At 39.1% G+C, this 18,087-nt stretch overlaps 1 protein-coding gene across 1 annotated transcript in view; it reads left to right on the top strand.

Moving 5' to 3' along the window:
• The window catches only part of HUWE1 (HECT, UBA and WWE domain containing E3 ubiquitin protein ligase 1), a 119,703-nt gene that overhangs the window by 61,548 nt on the left and 40,068 nt on the right, over positions 1-18,087 (top strand). The window contains exons 26-40 of the mRNA XM_068962613.1: positions 612-803; positions 3,291-3,507; positions 3,914-4,036; positions 4,835-5,072; positions 5,460-5,690; positions 6,929-7,051; positions 7,493-7,588; positions 8,170-8,439; positions 9,492-9,644; positions 10,494-10,621; positions 10,846-10,927; positions 11,616-11,792; positions 12,266-12,425; positions 12,716-13,074; positions 16,889-17,084. Coding sequence (XP_068818714.1) covers positions 612-803; positions 3,291-3,507; positions 3,914-4,036; positions 4,835-5,072; positions 5,460-5,690; positions 6,929-7,051; positions 7,493-7,588; positions 8,170-8,439; positions 9,492-9,644; positions 10,494-10,621; positions 10,846-10,927; positions 11,616-11,792; positions 12,266-12,425; positions 12,716-13,074; positions 16,889-17,084 — 2,745 coding nt within the window. The remainder of the gene's footprint in view (positions 1-611; positions 804-3,290; positions 3,508-3,913; positions 4,037-4,834; positions 5,073-5,459; positions 5,691-6,928; positions 7,052-7,492; positions 7,589-8,169; positions 8,440-9,491; positions 9,645-10,493; positions 10,622-10,845; positions 10,928-11,615; positions 11,793-12,265; positions 12,426-12,715; positions 13,075-16,888; positions 17,085-18,087) is intronic.

Raw genomic sequence — 18,087 nt, 5'->3', positions numbered from 1 at the left:
GCAGTTTTTTCCACAAATTTAACAAGGATAACTCCATTTACACATACAGTTTTTCCAGAATATTACAAAGAAAACTTGGTGATATGTTTTATAGATTGCCTAATGTTGATTCTTAGATGTAAGAGCACACATGACCACCCCAAAGAAGACACATCTCAAATTCATATACAAAAATCTTAAATTCTAGGAAATATATTTCTCCAGTAGTGATCTATGATGTCTGATTTGAGTTTATTAATGAGCTATAAAATTCTAGCAGGGTGTGTGCCTTGAGAGTGTGGGTCACCATGCACATTGTATTTTGTGCAAAGTTTCTTAGTCCTGTAGTATGCTTACAGTCTTCCAGGGTAGCCCTGGGTAAAGACTTTCTAACACGCTCCCATTGGAAGATGGATGTCAGTGTTACCTAGTTAGAAGGACTCCAAGGAAAGGAGCTTATCAGTACAGTTTTGTGTTTGTTTGTTTGTTTTTTTCTTTTCAGATTTAGGAAGTTGTGGCCATTTAAAGAGTAACGAGCACTATAGGTAGCTCTCTCTTGGGACTCTACAGAACAGGAAACCAGTTAAGTCCTTGCTTACCATGGTCTTATTGCTCCCCTCTAATGGCTACAGATGGGGAACAGGATGGAACCACTGGAAGTATGGATGCTTCTACCCAGGGCTTGTTGGAAGGCATTGGGCTTGATGGTGACACACTGGCTCCTATGGAGACAGACGAACCTACTGCTTCGGACTCTAAGGGCAAATCTAAAATCACACCTGCCATGGCTGCCAGAATCAAGCAAATCAAGCCATTGTTGTCAGGTGAGTGATTTTCTTCCTTCTATCTCTTTTAGAGCCAGGTATGGCTCTATTGTTTCCTTTTAAGGAAACTTTAAACTTGGTGGCTCGTTTTCAGGTATCTGCTGTGTAACAGGCTCTGTACTAACTGTGAGGGAGACAGAGATGAGAGAGTGGCTTTCTGAAAGCCAAATCTACCCCTCCTTTTCTTTCTACTCTTCTGCTACTGCAAATGACCTCTGATCCTACCATTTCCCTGAAATGTCTCACCAAGGTATCTAACCTCCTTATTGCTAAGTCCACTGGATACTCTTCAGTCTCCTCACTTTTCTGCAGCACAGTGGTTGACCTACCACCTCTTTCTCAAAATAGTCTTTTCTTGGCTTTTGTGATATTAAGCCCACCTGCTTTCCTGTTACCTATCTGACTACTGTATTCAAGGCTCCTCTTCCTTTCTCTGTCATTCAAATGTAGCTGGCAAGTAATACAGTTGATGTGTGTTTTAATAGTTACTTTGCCACCTCTGTGGAAACTACAATAACATGATACAGGACTGCAGCCTACCAGGCTCCTCTGCCCGTGGGGTTTTCCAGGCAAGAGTACTGGAGTGGGTTGCCATTGCCTTCTCCGAACATGATACAAGACCATATTAAAAATGTGCACTGGGGACCTCCCTGACGGTCCAGTGGTTGAGACTCCTTGCTTCCACTGTGGAGGGTGCAGGTTTGATCCCTGGTCAAGGAACTAGGATTCTGCATGCTGTGCAGTGCAGCCCCCCCCCCAAAAAAAAATGCACTGACATGTTTTCACCATCTTTCACCCCTTAATTTTTGGGGAACCTATTTTGTATGCCTACACCAATTTTGTATGTTTGCCACTTTCTGACCTCTTACTGTGAAGGAAAATGAGGACAACTTGGAATTGGGAGCTCTGCCCAAAGGAAAGCAAAACATGGCCTTTGGTGCTTCTATTTGTTATTTTAAACCCTGTTGAATTTTACATTCCATTCTAATTTGCTTAATTCTACTCCTTTGTTTTAATTTGAAAGTCTACTTCCACTTTCCCCAAATTGAAGGAAAATTGACCACCCAAGAAGATGCTGATGTTTACCTCTCCTTTCTTTGTTACACCTCTGAAACCTTTGAACATTCTGGGGTTTCTGTGTGGGCCCAGCCCATGCTTTTGATGTCTGTTTCTCTGTGCTTACTGGCCGTTTGTTTTTCTCTTTTATCCTTGCTGACTACTTTTGAGCCACTTTGCTGTCTATTCACTTGAAAGCAGTGGTGGAAAAGTAAAAATTTAATGTTTACATACATTAGGCTTTCAAAGTCTGGGCACACCCAACCTCCAGTCAGGTAGTGCAAGTATCTGTAGCCTATTCCCTCATTATAATTGGAAGATCCTAATGTAGTTCGATTGGAAAAGGCAATGGCACCCCACTCCAGTACTCCTGCCTGGAAAATCCCATGGACGGAGGAGCCTGGAAGGCTGCCGTCCATGGGGTCGCTGAGGGTCGGACACGACTGAGCGACTTCACTTTCACTTTCGCTTTCATGCATTGGAGAAGGAAATGGCAACCCACTCCAGCGTTCTTGCCTGGAGAATCCCAGGGATGGGGGAGCCTGGTGGGCTGCCGTCTATGGGGTCACACAGAGTCAGACACGACTGAAGTGACTTAGCAGTAATGTGGTTCAATTAGGAAGAAGAAGGGCTTGTTCCTTTCTTAAGCTTTATATCTCAGAACTTACTGAGTTTGGGAGGGAGGGTATGATATGTGGCGCCAATTCAAGCCAATTTTTTCACAGTGGGTTCATATGTTGTTTAGTTGCTAACTTGTGTTCAACTCTTCTGCAACCCCATCCAGTGTCCTTTGTCCATGGGATTTCCCAGGCAATAGTACTGGAGTGGGTTGCCATTTCCTTCTCCAGGAGATCTTCCCAACCCAGGAATCGAACCCACTTCTCCTGCCTTGACAAACAGATTCTTTAGTACTGAACCACCAGAGAAGCCTGGGTTCATGTGCTCTAATTAAGAGATGTGCTCTGATTCAGACCTAGTCTTATCTCTGGATTCTGATGAAATGTTTATTTCAGAAATACTGTGACAGCATTTTCATTTGTGATTTTAAGAGTAATAAATATTCACTATATAAAAGGTACAGAGAAATGTTTTAAGAAAAACAGAAAAATACCCATGTTTAGATATTTTTTCTTTTTCTATACATCTCCTTTTACATGTTTTATTTGGATTCTGCCTTTTTGGTTCAGCAATATATACCAAAAAGCCTCCTACAAAGATGACAATTTGAAATACTTGTAATCTATGTAATACTGTATTAGATTTTTATAAGAAGGCCACTTTTTATATATGTAGAGACAAGTCCAGGTGTTTCATAGAATGTTATGTGGGAGGAAGTAGTCAGTCATTAAAATGTATTAACAGTAATGTATCTGTTATAATGAAACCATTCTGGAAACACTGTACAGCCTTATTCTGACTTTTGGGTTCCAGCTTCCTCTAGATTAGGCAGAGCACTGGCTGAGCTGTTTGGACTCCTTGTTAAACTTTGTGTGGGGTCTCCTGTCCGCCAGAGAAGAAGCCATCATGCTGCCAGCACCACCACAGCACCAACACCTGCTGCTCGATCAACGGCCTCAGCCCTTACTAAGCTCCTCACAAAAGGCTTATCATGGCAGCCTCCACCATATACACCTACTCCACGCTTCAGGTGAGGTTCTGCTTAAGATGCAAAATCTAATTGGTTCCTTCTCTACTTGAATGCAGAGTGAATCACTGAATTAGAGGACTTAGAGGTCCCTTGTTTTACCCTAAATGCGTACCCCAAATACAGTGTAAGGTACTTGTCTTGGTTCTACCTACTCTAAAATACAGAGATTTTTAAAAGTATTTATAATCAGACTGCATTTCAGTAACCTTGTGTTTAGTAGTAGGTGGAAACTGTCATCCTTTTTTGCCTTAGAAATTTAATATCCAAACTAGTCACCCACTTGCATTCTAGTCAGTCAGTCACTTCAGTGCAGTATTAAATTTTACTCTTGGCTTCTATTTGAATTTCCCATTGTTTTTCTGGCTGCCCTAGAGAAGGTTAAATTTTTGCTTTTTCCCTCTTCCAGGCTGACCTTCTTCATCTGTTCAGTTGGTTTTACATCCCCAATGCTGTTTGATGAGAGGAAGTATCCCTACCACCTCATGCTGCAGAAATTTCTCTGCTCTGGAGGCCACAATGCCCTTTTTGAGTAAGGATCATGTTGCTTTACAGAGAAACATTGTTTGGAGTTTGGTCTTTTCTATTTGCCTTAGCAGTCCACAACTTTCTAAGCCACCTATCCTATGATGATGGGATTCATAGAGATAGCCATTGGTTGTACCCTTTCATGGTTTAGGAACTAGTTGTATTTATGTCCATCTTCCTGGAGGGTAGGATTCAGCCTGTCCTTGGGCTGTCTTGTAACAGTCTCTGTTTTTCATTTGGATTGCCATGTCTTATACATATTTTTCTAATAGACTTATCCTTTCCTACTATTTCTTTGAATATGATAATTTTTCTGCTGCTTTTGGTCAGAAGATTCGAAGTTTCACTTTGGTTTGTTGTTGTTGTTGTTGTAGCTTTAAAAATAAGGCTGGAAATGGTATTAATTTTACCCTAAATATGTGTAACAAATTATCACTTTGTCCACCTTAAACTTATATATGTTATATGTCAATAATATATCAATAAGGCTGGAATAAAAACCCAAATAAAAGGTAAAGTGCTATATTCAGCATCTTGTAGTAATAATTATTGGAAAGAATATGAAAAAGAATACATATATAACTGAATCATGTTGCTGTTTACCAGAAACTAACACAACATTGTAAATCAACTATACTACAATTTTTTGAAAAGGGTAAAGCTAATAAATGTTGGACAGACTAGAAGCAGTATCTCCAAGAAGAGGAACTGGGAAGCTTTTGAATATGTCCCTGTCTTTCTCCCCACCCCCAATCTAAAATTCTAATATTCCATCTTCACATTTTCTCTTATTTGAATTTAGAACATTCAATTGGGCTCTGTCTATGGGAGGAAAAGTTCCTGTTGCTGAGGGATTAGAACATTCAGACTTACCTGATGGCACAGGAGAATTCCTAGATGCCTGGCTAATGCTGGTGGAGAAGATGGTAAATCCCACCACGGTGCTTGAATCTCCACATTCACTGCCTGCCAAATTGCCTGGAGGTGTTCAGAACTTTCCACAGTTCAGTGCCCTCCGCTTCCTTGTGGTAACTCAGAAGGTGAGTATTCAGCATCCTAAAACCAGGAGTAATTTCTCATGCCAACTAGGTAGCTCCCACTCTCTTTTGTCCTCCTTAGTGAAATAATTTGACTGGTGGAGAACCAGTGGATCCTACTCCCAGATAGGGCTGCCTTGCATAATGGATTGCAGACCACTTGGAAATTTTCTGTGGTGTAAACCTTTGAACTATAAACTCCAGATTGCAACTTCTAGGTTGGGTTTAATGCCCCCTTCTCTGTGCTTCCTTGGACCCCCTCAGTACTGCCTGAAATTTTGTTGTTGGCATTGATTGTGGAAGAACCGTCTCACAGATCTTTGACGTACTTTTCCTGGGTTTTGAATTGAGACAAAATGGTCTTCACATAGCTTTTCAAATGAATTACAGGCAGCGTTTACTTGCATCAAGAACCTGTGGAATCGGAAACCCTTGAAAGTGTATGGTGGGCGAATGGCTGAGTCCATGCTAGCCATCCTGTGTCACATCCTCCGAGGGGAACCTGTGATTCGAGAGAGACTGAGCAAAGAAAAGGAGGGATCTCGAGGAGAAGAGGATACAGGACAAGAAGAAGGTGGCTCTCGCCGGGAACCTCAAGTCAACCAGCAACAACTACAACAGGTGGGATTCTGACCTCACACTCCAGGGCCCAGACTTTGCACCTGAGAGTGTGTGGTCTGTGGGGTTTCTAAGTTTCTAAATGCCTGGTCTTATTAGGAGATAGGTTTAAATTTGCTCTCTTTCTTACTTTTTCTCCCAAGAAAGCTGAAGTGTCGTTTCAGTACTCCTAATAGGTAAAAGATCTGTGTCCTCCCAAGCATCTTGTTTAGTATTGGAATTCTTTTACATATTCTCAGTAGACTGTGGCTGCCATGTTCTTCGGAGCCAAACTGTCCTCAGCTACTTTCTGATGGATCTGTAAAAAGAAGAGACATTGTGACCCAAATTTATTTTCCAACAAGAGCTTTTGGAAACCTTACTCACCTATAAGACTGTTTTCATTTTTTAAATTTAAAATAGTTGGAGGCTAGAAGTGGGGGAGGGGATGCACCTTATGATCCTGACATTTCAATCTCAAACAGCATTATATCTAGAGTCCTGTTCAAACGTCTTCTGTATGTACATGCCACATTTTTATTATAATAGTTAAATATTCACTTTAAGAAAACTTAGAAATATACCAAAATACTTTCTAAAGGCATTCATAATGTCGCCACACAAGATAATCATTGTATCCTTATTTTCATCACTTAATTCTGTGCCTCATTTTTACCTAGCAGCATCATACAGAATGTAGACTTATACTGCTGTCTTTAAGAAACTAGGTCTTTTTTACTTCTTAATCATTCTTACATTGCTGGATATGTTGATTTTCTTATTGTTTGGTGTTGTAAAGCTGTGGTGTATAGCTTCATTCTCTACAAATCTTTCTATGCATCTCATGATTATTTCCTAGTTGTAGGTTTCCTGGGTCAGTTTTTCAGGCTCTTGTTCTGTTGCCAGTCTGTCTTCAAGAAAAGTGGGACCAAGTTTTGCTTCTATGTGTGAGTCTCAGTCTTAGAATAATCTTGCTAAGGAAGATGACCATCTAGCTGAATTTTCTTGAAGGATGGAATTGGGAATCACTTTGACTCCTTGGGTCATTATGTAGCTCTATTTAAATGGTATGGAAGCACCATGCAGAAAGGATCATTCATGTTATCTAACTGACTTAGCTTTATAAATATTCTCAGTTCATATGAAGTTAGAAAAACTTGTCTCCATCTTAAAAGGATTCCTCTTTTTTTTTTTTTTTTTTTACAATGTGTTTGGATTTCTCTCTTACCATGGTTCTTTGAGATCCTGCATTCTTTTTGTAGCTCATGGACATGGGCTTCACAAGGGAACATGCCATGGAGGCCCTGTTGAACACCAGCACCATGGAGCAGGCCACAGAGTACCTTCTAACCCACCCTCCCCCGATCATGGGAGGAGTTGTTCGGGTGAGTTGGCTCAGGGGCTCTGATCTCTCAGGGTGTTGGTATGGCTGCTAATGTGCTTTACTTCTCCATGCCAATATTTTCTTTACACGCTAACTCTTACAGCTCTAGAATATAAGGAGCAGAAGCTTTCTCTCTCTTACTCAGGCAAATTTTCCTGGACTTTGCAAAAGAACTCTTAAATTATACATAGGCAGAAAGTAATAGGAGAGGCTCTCTTTTCTGAAATGCCAAATAGGTGGTCACATTGAAGATCCTTTCCTATTTAATTTTGTGGTTTTTCCCTCTTGTTCTCGTGGTGACCAGGTAAGCCTAATTGAATTTGATTCTACAGAGCAGCATTCAGAGCCCTCTCTGTTCTTCTCTAAAGTTTGAGCCCAGGATGTCTGATTCCTTATGATTGGGGTATGTGTAGTTGCTGGATTTTCTTTTGTTGCTCTTTAGGATCTGAGTATGTCTGAAGAGGACCAGATGATGAGAGCGATTGCCATGTCTCTGGGACAGGATATCCCAATGGATCAAAGGGCAGAGTCACCTGAGGTAACTAGGAAACGGGGCTTCCAAGAGGGTCTGACACAGTGATCTTAGTGTTTCTATCAACAGTCTGCTATTACTGTTGGGTAATTGCTGGAAATAAAGTCTAAACAAAGACATGGGAGTACTCATTCATCCCAACCTTGCCATCACTAGTCTACATTACATTGACCTGAAGCTTTATATGAAACAGATGAAGCATTAATATTATTGTCAAATAAGAGGCCCAAAATGTACTTGGTAGTGCTCATTAGGCCAAACTTGGCTGTCTTTATTACCTTGGAATCTAGGTAATAATTACTACCTACAGAGAATGCAGGACAGTTGTCTACAAATGATTTTTGTGGGAGGTGATGTCAAATGATGCAAATAAGTTTGCAGCACTTTGAGGATTTGAGGTGTCCTGCTGTCTTGCCTTAGGCTGTATAGCTGCCTTTATACTCATTGCCACACCCTGATGAATGTACCACCTGATTGAGGAGAAGGTAGAGAATATTTATGTGGTAGGGCAGATATATTATTAGAGTCTCCTCACTTTCTTCCTTCAACTATACCATATCCTCTCACTCTTCCTTCCTTGCCTCTAGGAAGTTGCTTGCCGAAAGGAAGAGGAGGAACGGAAAGCTCGAGAAAAGCAAGAAGAGGAAGAGGCTAAATGTCTAGAGAAGTTCCAGGATGCTGATCCATTGGAGCAAGATGAGCTCCACACTTTCACAGATACAATGTTGCCAGGCTGCTTTCACCTTCTTGATGAGTTGCCAGACACTGTATACCGAGTGTGTGATTTGATCATGACAGCAATCAAACGAAATGGAGCAGACTATCGAGACATGATTCTGAAGCAAGTAGTCAATCAGGTAAGTTCTCCAGGGGCCAGAAGGTCTTTGAAAGGAAAAAACAAAGCTCTTTTTCTGTGTATCACTTCTTAGATTCATCTAAAATGTCAAAAATGTCTCTCACTCTTGAGCCAAATTAGGCCCCCTGAACTAACTAAATAAATGTTTTTCCCTCTCCTCCTATGTAATAATCTTTTGACAAATGAGTCCCCATTTTGATAAGTAGCTGTGACCTTTTTGTCTTTTTTAAGCAGTGTTTTTCTCGTTATGAAATTAATGTATGCTAGTTGTTGAAATATAATAAGAAATAAACCACCCTAAATTTCCACATAGCCAGTTAACATTTTGGTTATATTTCCTTTACTTTTTTATGATTTATTTATTTAAATCATTGTAATCTTATTTTATACTTTTTTTTAAGTTGAGAGACAGGAAGAAATTAAAAACTGATATATTTAAACATAATTTTAGTGTATGGAAACATCACAAGAGTAAAAGTCAAATTGGATAAAGCTTTTTCTTCCCCACACAATATGACCAATCTTTAGTTATCTTTATATCAAGAGCTTATAGAAGTTTGTTTTAAGAAAACAAACCTTAATAGAATGGAGCAATTATATAAAATTCATTACAAGAGTTTTTCAACATGCATACTAAAGCATGACCAATGTTTCTAACATGCTGAGGTTTTGTTTGTTTGGTTTTTTTTCCTGTTTTTCATGATAATTCTGAAGCAGGTATAATGAAAGATTTAAAGTGGGTAGAACCTTTGTAGAGTTGACTGTATATGCGCACCAGAAATTTTTAAAATACTCATTGTTTAAACTTAGAATTTAGACTTCTTGTAATCTAGTCTTAAGAAAATAATTTTTGGAGGTGTTTCTTCAATAACATACATCTTCTTTTTATACAGACACAAAATGCCTTTAGTAAATATGTTAATATTTACCCAGTCTCCTTCAATGAATGTGTTAGAGGTGGAGGGGGTATTTTACAAGGTTGAGAATGTTTTGACAAACCTCATCATACTCTATCTACAGTTATTTAACTTGGCTCCTTTCCTGCTTTTCTAGGTGTGGGAAGCTGCTGATGTATTGATCAAAGCTGCTCTTCCCCTGACAACAAGTGACACAAAAACTGTATCAGAGTGGATCAGTCAGATGGCCACTCTACCCCAGGCCTCTAATTTGGCCACTAGAATCTTGCTTTTAACACTGCTTTTTGAGGTAAGATTTAGACCTTTTGGTCCCTGTTATTCATTCATCAAAGAATCATCAAATACCTACCATTTGAGACACTGAAGAAGGTATAGAGAAATGTAGGACATGTCTGCCTTTCATGAGCCTACAGTTTCTGATAGGCTATAATGCACGTGTGTGTGTGTGCTGTCAGTCAGTCATGTCCAACTCTTTGCAACCCTATGAACTGTAGCCCGCGAGGCTCCTCTGTCCAAGAGATTCTCCAGGTAAGAATTCTAGAGTGGGTTGCCATGTCCTCCTCCCAGTTACCTTAAGTGTAAAATACAGCATTCTATGCTACATGAATGGTAATAATCTTGCGTTCAAGGAGGTCAGTATACATCACTTCTGGATAATAAGAGAAGTGCTTCTCAGAACAAATGTTAATTAATTGAATTATTTCCAGTGATTTCCTGTTACATCAATAATGCTTTATGTAGCCCCTGTAAGAGGAACTATTAACTTTGTTGCTGTGTTTAATTATTCTATCTTGGATGATTATAAAGGTTCTCTGTAAATCAGAAGCTTTTAAGGTAGCCTAGATGACAGTTCTTAATGATATTAATCATACTAGTAATAGTTTCCACATTAAGCACATACTAATGTACACTCTGTTGGCAATTAACCTGGAGATATAAACATTATTATTCCCTTTGACCCAAGAGGAAACTAAGGCCTAGAGAATTTAAGTAATATATCTCAGATCACACTGGTAAGTGGTGAAAGTGGAATTTGAATTCAGCCAATTCCATCAGTGTTCACTCTTGTTTTATACCGTAGTAATCCTTGAAACTAAGTAGAAGTTGGTATTTTTTTTCTCTTTGATTAATCAATCAGGAATTGAAGCTACCTTGTGCTTGGGTGGTTGAATCTAGTGGCATCCTTAATGTCCTAATCAAACTCTTGGAAGTGGTTCAGCCCTGCCTACAGGCCGCCAAGGAACAAAAGGAGGTCCAGACCCCAAAGTGAGTAACCCTGTATCTCTCCTGGTTTCATTTCTATTTCTCTGGGCCTTTGGGCCCTCAAGTTTAGGACTTGAATCATGCATTTTCCTGGGGCATGTATGGGATGAATCTTGGATACCTTTTATGGTTTGAAAATTGTGCAGTACCTGATAAAATCAAGATAAGTTTTCCCATGTTGCACAAGTTTCTGGTTTGCCCAGAGTAAATCATTTCTTCTGTTCTAGGTGGATCACTCCAGTGTTGCTCCTGATTGATTTCTATGAAAAAACAGCCATTTCCTCAAAGAGGAGAGCCCAAATGACTAAGGTACATAAAACTATATGTTTTATATACCGTGTATATGGTGAGCAGAACAGCTGAGCTTCTTGAGGCAAGAATAGACCAGAAGAGAATATGGGATAGTGGTATTAAGAAAAATGTAAAGCTCTCTGATCAAGGCATAAATCTCTTGAGGGATCTTAATAGAGTTCTCTTCTGAATTGGAAGTTAGAATTTAGTTTTTTTTTTTATGGAGCTGCTTGCTAAAAGGTCCAAGAATTTACCCTGGAAGTAAATGTTAAAGTTGTGTGCTGTTTCCGGAGGAGGAGTGGCTCTTCTGTTATGTGAAGGGCTGAGTGTGCAACAGTTCCTCCAAAAGCAAGTGCTCCTTATATAAAAATTATATATGCCACATCATCTCTGTACCTTCTCAGAAACAGAACTTTTGTTCCAGTACATGTTAAAATAATGTTTACCTTTTGTGGAAAATAGTTGGAAACAAAAGGAAAGGATAACAGGATAAGAGTAGAGAGTGTTTTGTTCCTGTGAAGAAGCTCAGGGATGTGAGGGATAAGGTATATGAAAACTTATCTCTTGGATTGCAACGTAAAATAAATGTCCAGTATATTTCCTTTTCCTGGGTTAGTTTTGGCAAAGAACACTGATGAAATTACTGTTGCTTCTAATAGTCAACATTATAAGGAAATATAGTAAAACTTTGTGCTCTTGTATTTAGTACCTACAGTCTAACAACAACAACTGGCGCTGGTTTGATGACCGCTCTGGACGTTGGTGTAGTTACAGTGCAAGCAACAACAGCACTATTGATTCTGCCTGGAAATCTGGAGAGACAAGTGTGCGTTTCACTGCAGGCCGCAGAAGATACACTGTCCAGTTCACTACAATGGTACAGGTACATGTTCACTCGATGCCGTAAACTTGATTGAAGGAGGGAATGTGCTAAGTATGCCTTTCCATTTGTTTCTTCCAGAGCCAGCAGTCCTGACATAAGAACAGTATTACCATTACTAAATGGGGTATAGTTTTCAGAGAACTGAGTCTTTCTAAAGCTATGTTTTAGGCCAGGAGTCTTGGCAATTTGATACTGTCCCACCTGGAAATCAATTTAAGTGTTCAGTCAAGGATTAGGGAGTTGTTGGGATATGGTGTCTGCTCTACTGGAAAGTTTCATAACTTGCTATAGGGCCTTGTGTATGCCACTCTCTTTCTTAGGACCTTCGGGCTTTCTTTCTGTAAATAATAGGGATGGGATAAATTGCCAAAATTCCTTCTTGTTATAGCATTTTGCCACTGAGTCCCAATTGCCCCATTTCCCCTTACAATTCTTTTTTCTGTAGAGATATTTTTGTCTGCTTGAATTCCTAGGTTAATGAGGAAACAGGGAACCGGCGTCCTGTGATGCTGACACTCCTGAGGGTACCACGATTGAATAAAAATTCTAAAAACAGCAATGGACAGGAACTAGAGAAGACACTGGAAGAAAGCAAAGAAATGGATATCAAACGTAAAGAAAATAAAACCAGTGGTATGGACTTTCAGTTTTTGAATCTTTCAAGGAGGGTCTTATAATAAAGCTAATGTTCCTTTATGGCTTAAATTCTGACCAGTTTCATCATGAGTGATTTCTTACCCTTCAGATTGCTTGGTGACTTAAAGATACATAGTTTTTGTTTTTATATGCTTTTTCATCTGATCTTTGAATTGGTGTTTGGTATATTTGTCTTAATAGCACCCAAGTATTTGGTTACTTCAGAGGGAGAGGATGGAAGGAAATGTCAAGTTAACTGTCTGAACACTTACTTCTCCCATTTGTAGATACCCCCTTGGCCCTAGACAGTACAAATACTGAAAAGGAGACAAGCCTGGAAGAAACAAAAATTGGGGAGATCTTGATCCAGGGCCTGACAGAGGATATGGTGACTGTTTTAATCCGGGCCTGTGTGAGCATGCTAGGCGTCCCTGTGGATCCAGACACTTTGCATGCCACCCTTCGCCTATGCCTGAGGCTCACCCGAGACCACAAATATGCCATGATGTTTGCAGAGCTGAAGAGTACTCGCATGATCTTAAATTTGACCCAGAGTTCAGGCTTCAATGGGTTTACTCCCCTGGTCACCCTTCTCTTAAGACACATCATTGAGGACCCCTGCACCCTGCGCCATACCATGGAAAAGGTGAGTTTTTGGTATCCAGTGGGGTTTAGCTTTATATCATACTTTGTTCTTCTTGGTCTCAGGACAGATCAACTTCTGGTTCTTCTTCGGGTATATAGCTATGTGTTATATATATACTCTGCCCAGCAAAATTTCCCAGCTGTGTCCTCAGGTGCTTGCTTAGATGTGATAGATAATCCCATTGAGTGACATTTTAAAAGTACTAGAAAATAGGACTTTTTTACCCCTAAATTACTATAGTGACAGCTCTTATCCAGAAAGTCCTCTTCACTTAAGAGCCTATTTTCCAACCATTGTGTTTTGGGGATTGTAAAAATGAAGTTTATCCTTGAATAACAAGTTTGAACTGCACAGGTCCACTTATATAAAGATTTTTTTCGAATAGTAAACACTAAAGTACTACCACAATCAGTTGGTTGAATTCGCAGATACAGAACCTCAGATATGGAGAGCCAACTAAAAGTTATCCGTGGATTTTCAACAGCATGGAGGGCTGGCGCCCCTAACCTCTACAATATTCAAGCGTTGATTATAGTAAAGTTTTTGGAATGTTTATTACTGGGAAAGCTCTTTACAAATATACATTGTGCACATGAAAACTGAGGTTTATATGTTAATTTTAGGAAACACATAAAGCAATAGAAGAAAGTAATTACAAAAATAAAATCCTTTATGACATCAACTTAAGACTTCAACAGAAGGGTTAGGGGCTAACATCTTACTAGTAAGACTTTTTTTCCACCCTACTTTACAGACTCTTCTTTCCTCTGCTAATTCTTCGTCAGCAATCATCAGGTGAATGTTACTGAACTTCACTACCAATTTCCTCTCTTGGAACATTGTTTCCCACATTTATATGTAGTGTTGATAGTCACATTTTTGTGCATAGCTTTGTCACATTTACAATTGTTTTTCTTATAAATGCTTAGAAATTAGATCAAAAGGTATAAATTATTTTGGTGCCACTTCATACTTCTTTGTGTATATGCGTATATATCTCACATTCTTCAGATAATTCTTCCTCAGCCAGCTTATTTGATTTCACCTGATAGGAGCAAAGCCAAAAGAAGGAGGGCTGTTAAAGACAACATGTACATTGATCCAATGTTAGGAGACAGCCCAACAGAGAAGAAACAACTATATACACAGTATTCTGACTTAAAAACACTTTTAAAATGTTTAAAGCTTAAACAACTTTTTTAAATGCTAGGAAAAAATATATAGGTTCTTGTTGGACGACATAAAAGTTTCTAAACTTAAAGGAAATTTTATTTGGGGGTATAGGGAACAAAGGAATATCAGTGGTAGTTTTAATGTATCAAGTGGCAAAATGTAAATGCTTGATAATATCCACTGCAGGTATGGGAGTGGAGAACTAGGCATACGCCTACTTTTTGTAGGAGTGGAAATTGATAGAACTACATTGGAGGGTAATTTGGTATTGTCAGTTTAAGATACTCTTTGACCTAGAAATTCTATGGCCAAGAATTTATCTGATAACTAAAGTCAAGTATGCCAAGGTACATATACAAGAATGTTCACTGTAGAACTGCTTGTAATATCAAGACTAGACATCCAGTGTCCTACAACAGAATAAATTAACAATGGCACATAGTGGAATTGCATTTTTCTGTATTTAAAGAATGAGAGTTGGAGTAAAGACAATCTCTTTAACAAGTGGTGCTGGGAAAACTGGTCAACCACTTGTAAAAGAATGAAACTAGATCACTTTCTAACACCGCACACAAAAATAAACTCAAAATGGATTAAAGATCTAAATGTAAGACCAGAAACTATAAAACTCCTAGAGGAGAATATAGGCAAAACACTCTGAGACATAAATCACAGCAGGATCCTCTATGATCCACCTCCCAGAATTCTGGAAATAAAAGCAAAAATAAACAAATGGGATCTAATTAAAATTAAAAGCTTCTGCACAACAAAGGAAAATATACGCAAGGTGAAAAGACAGCCTTCTGAATGGGAGAAAATAATAGCAAATGAAGCAACTGACAAACAACTAATCTCAAAAATATACAAGCAACTTATGCAGCTCAATTCCAGAAAAATAAACGACCCAATCAAAAAATGGGCCAAAGAACTAAATAGACATTTCTCCAAAGAAGACATACGGATGGCTAACAAACACATGAAAAGATGCTCAACATCACTCATTATCAGAGAAATGCAAATCAAAACCACAATGAGGTACCACTTCACACCAGTCAGAATGGCTGCGATCCAAAAATCTGCAAGCAATAAATGCTGGAGAGGGTGTGGAGAAAAGGGAACCCTCCTACACTGTTGGTGGGAATGCAAACTAGTACAGCCACTATGGAGAACAGTGTGGAGATTCCTTAAAAAATTGCAAATAGAACTACCTTATGACCCAGCAATCCCACTGCTGGGCATACACACCGAGGAAACCAGAATTGAAAGAGACACATGTACCCCAATGTTCATCGCAGCACTGTTTATAATAGCCAGGACATGGAAACAACCTAGATGTCCATCAGCAGATGAATGGATAAGAAAGCTTTGGTACATGTACACAATGGAGTATTACTCAGCCGTTAAAAAGAATTCATTTGAATCAGTTCTGATGAGATGGATGAAACTGGAGCCGATTATACAGAGTGAGGTAAGCCAGAAAGAAAAACACCGATACAGTATACTAACACATATATATGGAATTTAGAAAGATGGCAATGACGACCCTGTATGCAAGACAGGAAAAAAGACACAGCTGTGTATAACGGACTTTTGGACTCAGAGAGAGAGGGAGAGGGCGGGATGATTTGGGAGAATGGCATTCTATCATGTATACTATCATGTAAGAATTGAATCGCCAGTCTATGTCTGACGCAGGATACAGCATGCTTGGGGATGGTGCATGGGGATGACCCACAGAGATGTTATGGGGAGGGAGGTGGGAGGGGGTTTCATGTTTGGGAACACATGTAAGAATTAAAGATTTTAAAATTAAAAAATAATAATAAATAAATAAATAAATTACTTAATTAAAAAAATAAAATAAAATAAAGAATGAGAGTTATTTTACGATTTGGAGCCTGACAGGCAAGATAATGGAGGTTATTATGCTAAACTGAAGAGTATGGCTATAGTGTTTACTATTGGAAAAAAATCTCCATATAAGTGGACCTATCCAGTTCAGACCTGTTAAGGGTCAACTGTACTTATACAACCTGAAAAAACAGTGTTTGGAAAATAGGCTCTTGGGTGAAGTAATCCTACAGGGAATGATCTTTAAAACATGAGTTTGGTGGAAGGTGTCCTAGTCCTTACTAACAAGTTTTAGTTCAAGAAACCTATACTCCTGGCTGTCACTATCCAAGACTGATGATTGACTTTGAAACTTTAGTTTTGTTCTTATACAAAGTGGGTGTCAGTATTACCTATTTTTAGAGTTTGAACTATTCTGATTTAAAATTGGGACAGCATGTGGGAAGGCTCAGAACTGGCACTTAAATTTGGGAGCTTTAATTTGGAGGAATGATCAGTGATCTAGATACGTTTCCCAGTTTCTATAAGGATTGTATATTGTCTAGTCTAATAGTTGATAGTTTGGGGGTATGCTGAATGTTGTAACTTTTTTATAAGCCACATATTTTTGAATTGTGGAGGACTAAAATTCAAAAGACCCAAGTGTGTCTTCCTCCCAAAGATCAAAAGGCTTTCATCCACTGTCTTGAGGGAGAGCTTGGTTGGTATTTTAATCCTTGGTAACTCTTCCTAGAATGTAGTTTTGTTTTAGAAAGTGGTCTTTAATCAGGAGTGTCCTCCTCTTTACTAGGTGGTTCGCTCAGCAGCTACAAGTGGAGCTGGTAGCACTACCTCTGGTGTTGTATCTGGCAGCCTCGGCTCTCGGGAGATCAACTACATCCTTCGTGTCCTTGGACCAGCCGCATGCCGCAACCCAGACATTTTCACAGAAGTGGCCAACTGCTGTATCCGCATTGCCCTTCCAGCCCCTCGCGGCTCAGGAACTGGTAAGTTTACTCTTCTCCTAGCCTTTGAGACATTGAGGTCTGTGGCTTAGTATAACTCAAAAAATTTTCTGTGAGGAAGCCTGTAGCTTGGAAAACTTCCTTAGGCAGGCATTGGGACATTGGCTTATTGATCAAGTGGGTCAATTCAGAGGTAGTTCAGCAGCTTCTCTGGTCTTTGCCCTATAGTAATTCTTGCCAGAGATGCCAAGAACTCATTCAGTCTAGTCCTTGCCTTGAAAGAATTTAGCTTGATGTGACAACAGGGATTACAAACGGAGTGATTGGTTTATAGGCAGAGTGATAATTGAGGGATAAGTGGACATGTGATTTATGCAGTAGAAAGTACGTGGTATCATCAATATAATCTTGCCAAAAATATTCAAACTATAATTATAAGGAAAAAGTTAGATGGGTACAAATTTGAGACATTCCATAAAACAACTGGCCTAGACTCTTTTCCAAAATATTAATGTCATGAAAGGGAAAAAATGCAAGAATCTTGTAGCTAAAAGATGAGAGAAACCAGCAACCTTAATGGGATGCTGACTCTAGATAAAGGAGATTTGGAGAAATTAGAATATTTACTGTGTAAAAGATAATATAATTGTATCTGTGTTAAATTTCTTGAGTATTATTGTATTCTGGCTGTGTAGGAAAATATCCTTGATTCTTCGATTCGGGTAGACATATTTAGGAGTGAAAAATGGTGATTCTAGATGAAAAGTATATGGATGTTTTTGTACTAACCTTTCAGCTTTGCTGTGGGGTTTGGGGTTTTTTGGTTTGTTTTTTAAATTATAAGTTGGGAAAGGGACTAATTATTTTGGGAGCCCCAGCCTGGCCCTGCCTGTGCTCGGCATTTCTCATGCGTGGTCTCTTTTAATCCCCAAATTTTCAAGAATGAGAAAATTGAGATTTATTGAAATAATTTGGCCAAGATCCTGTTACAGAACTTAGTTTTAAAACCAAATGTCCCCAAATCCTGTATTCTTCTTTTACTATT

Source organism: Capricornis sumatraensis, chromosome X (assembly GCF_032405125.1).
Source record: "Capricornis sumatraensis isolate serow.1 chromosome X, serow.2, whole genome shotgun sequence".
Taxonomy (NCBI): domain Eukaryota; kingdom Metazoa; phylum Chordata; class Mammalia; order Artiodactyla; family Bovidae; genus Capricornis; species Capricornis sumatraensis.
This window is presented reverse-complemented; position numbering and strand designations above follow the sequence as displayed.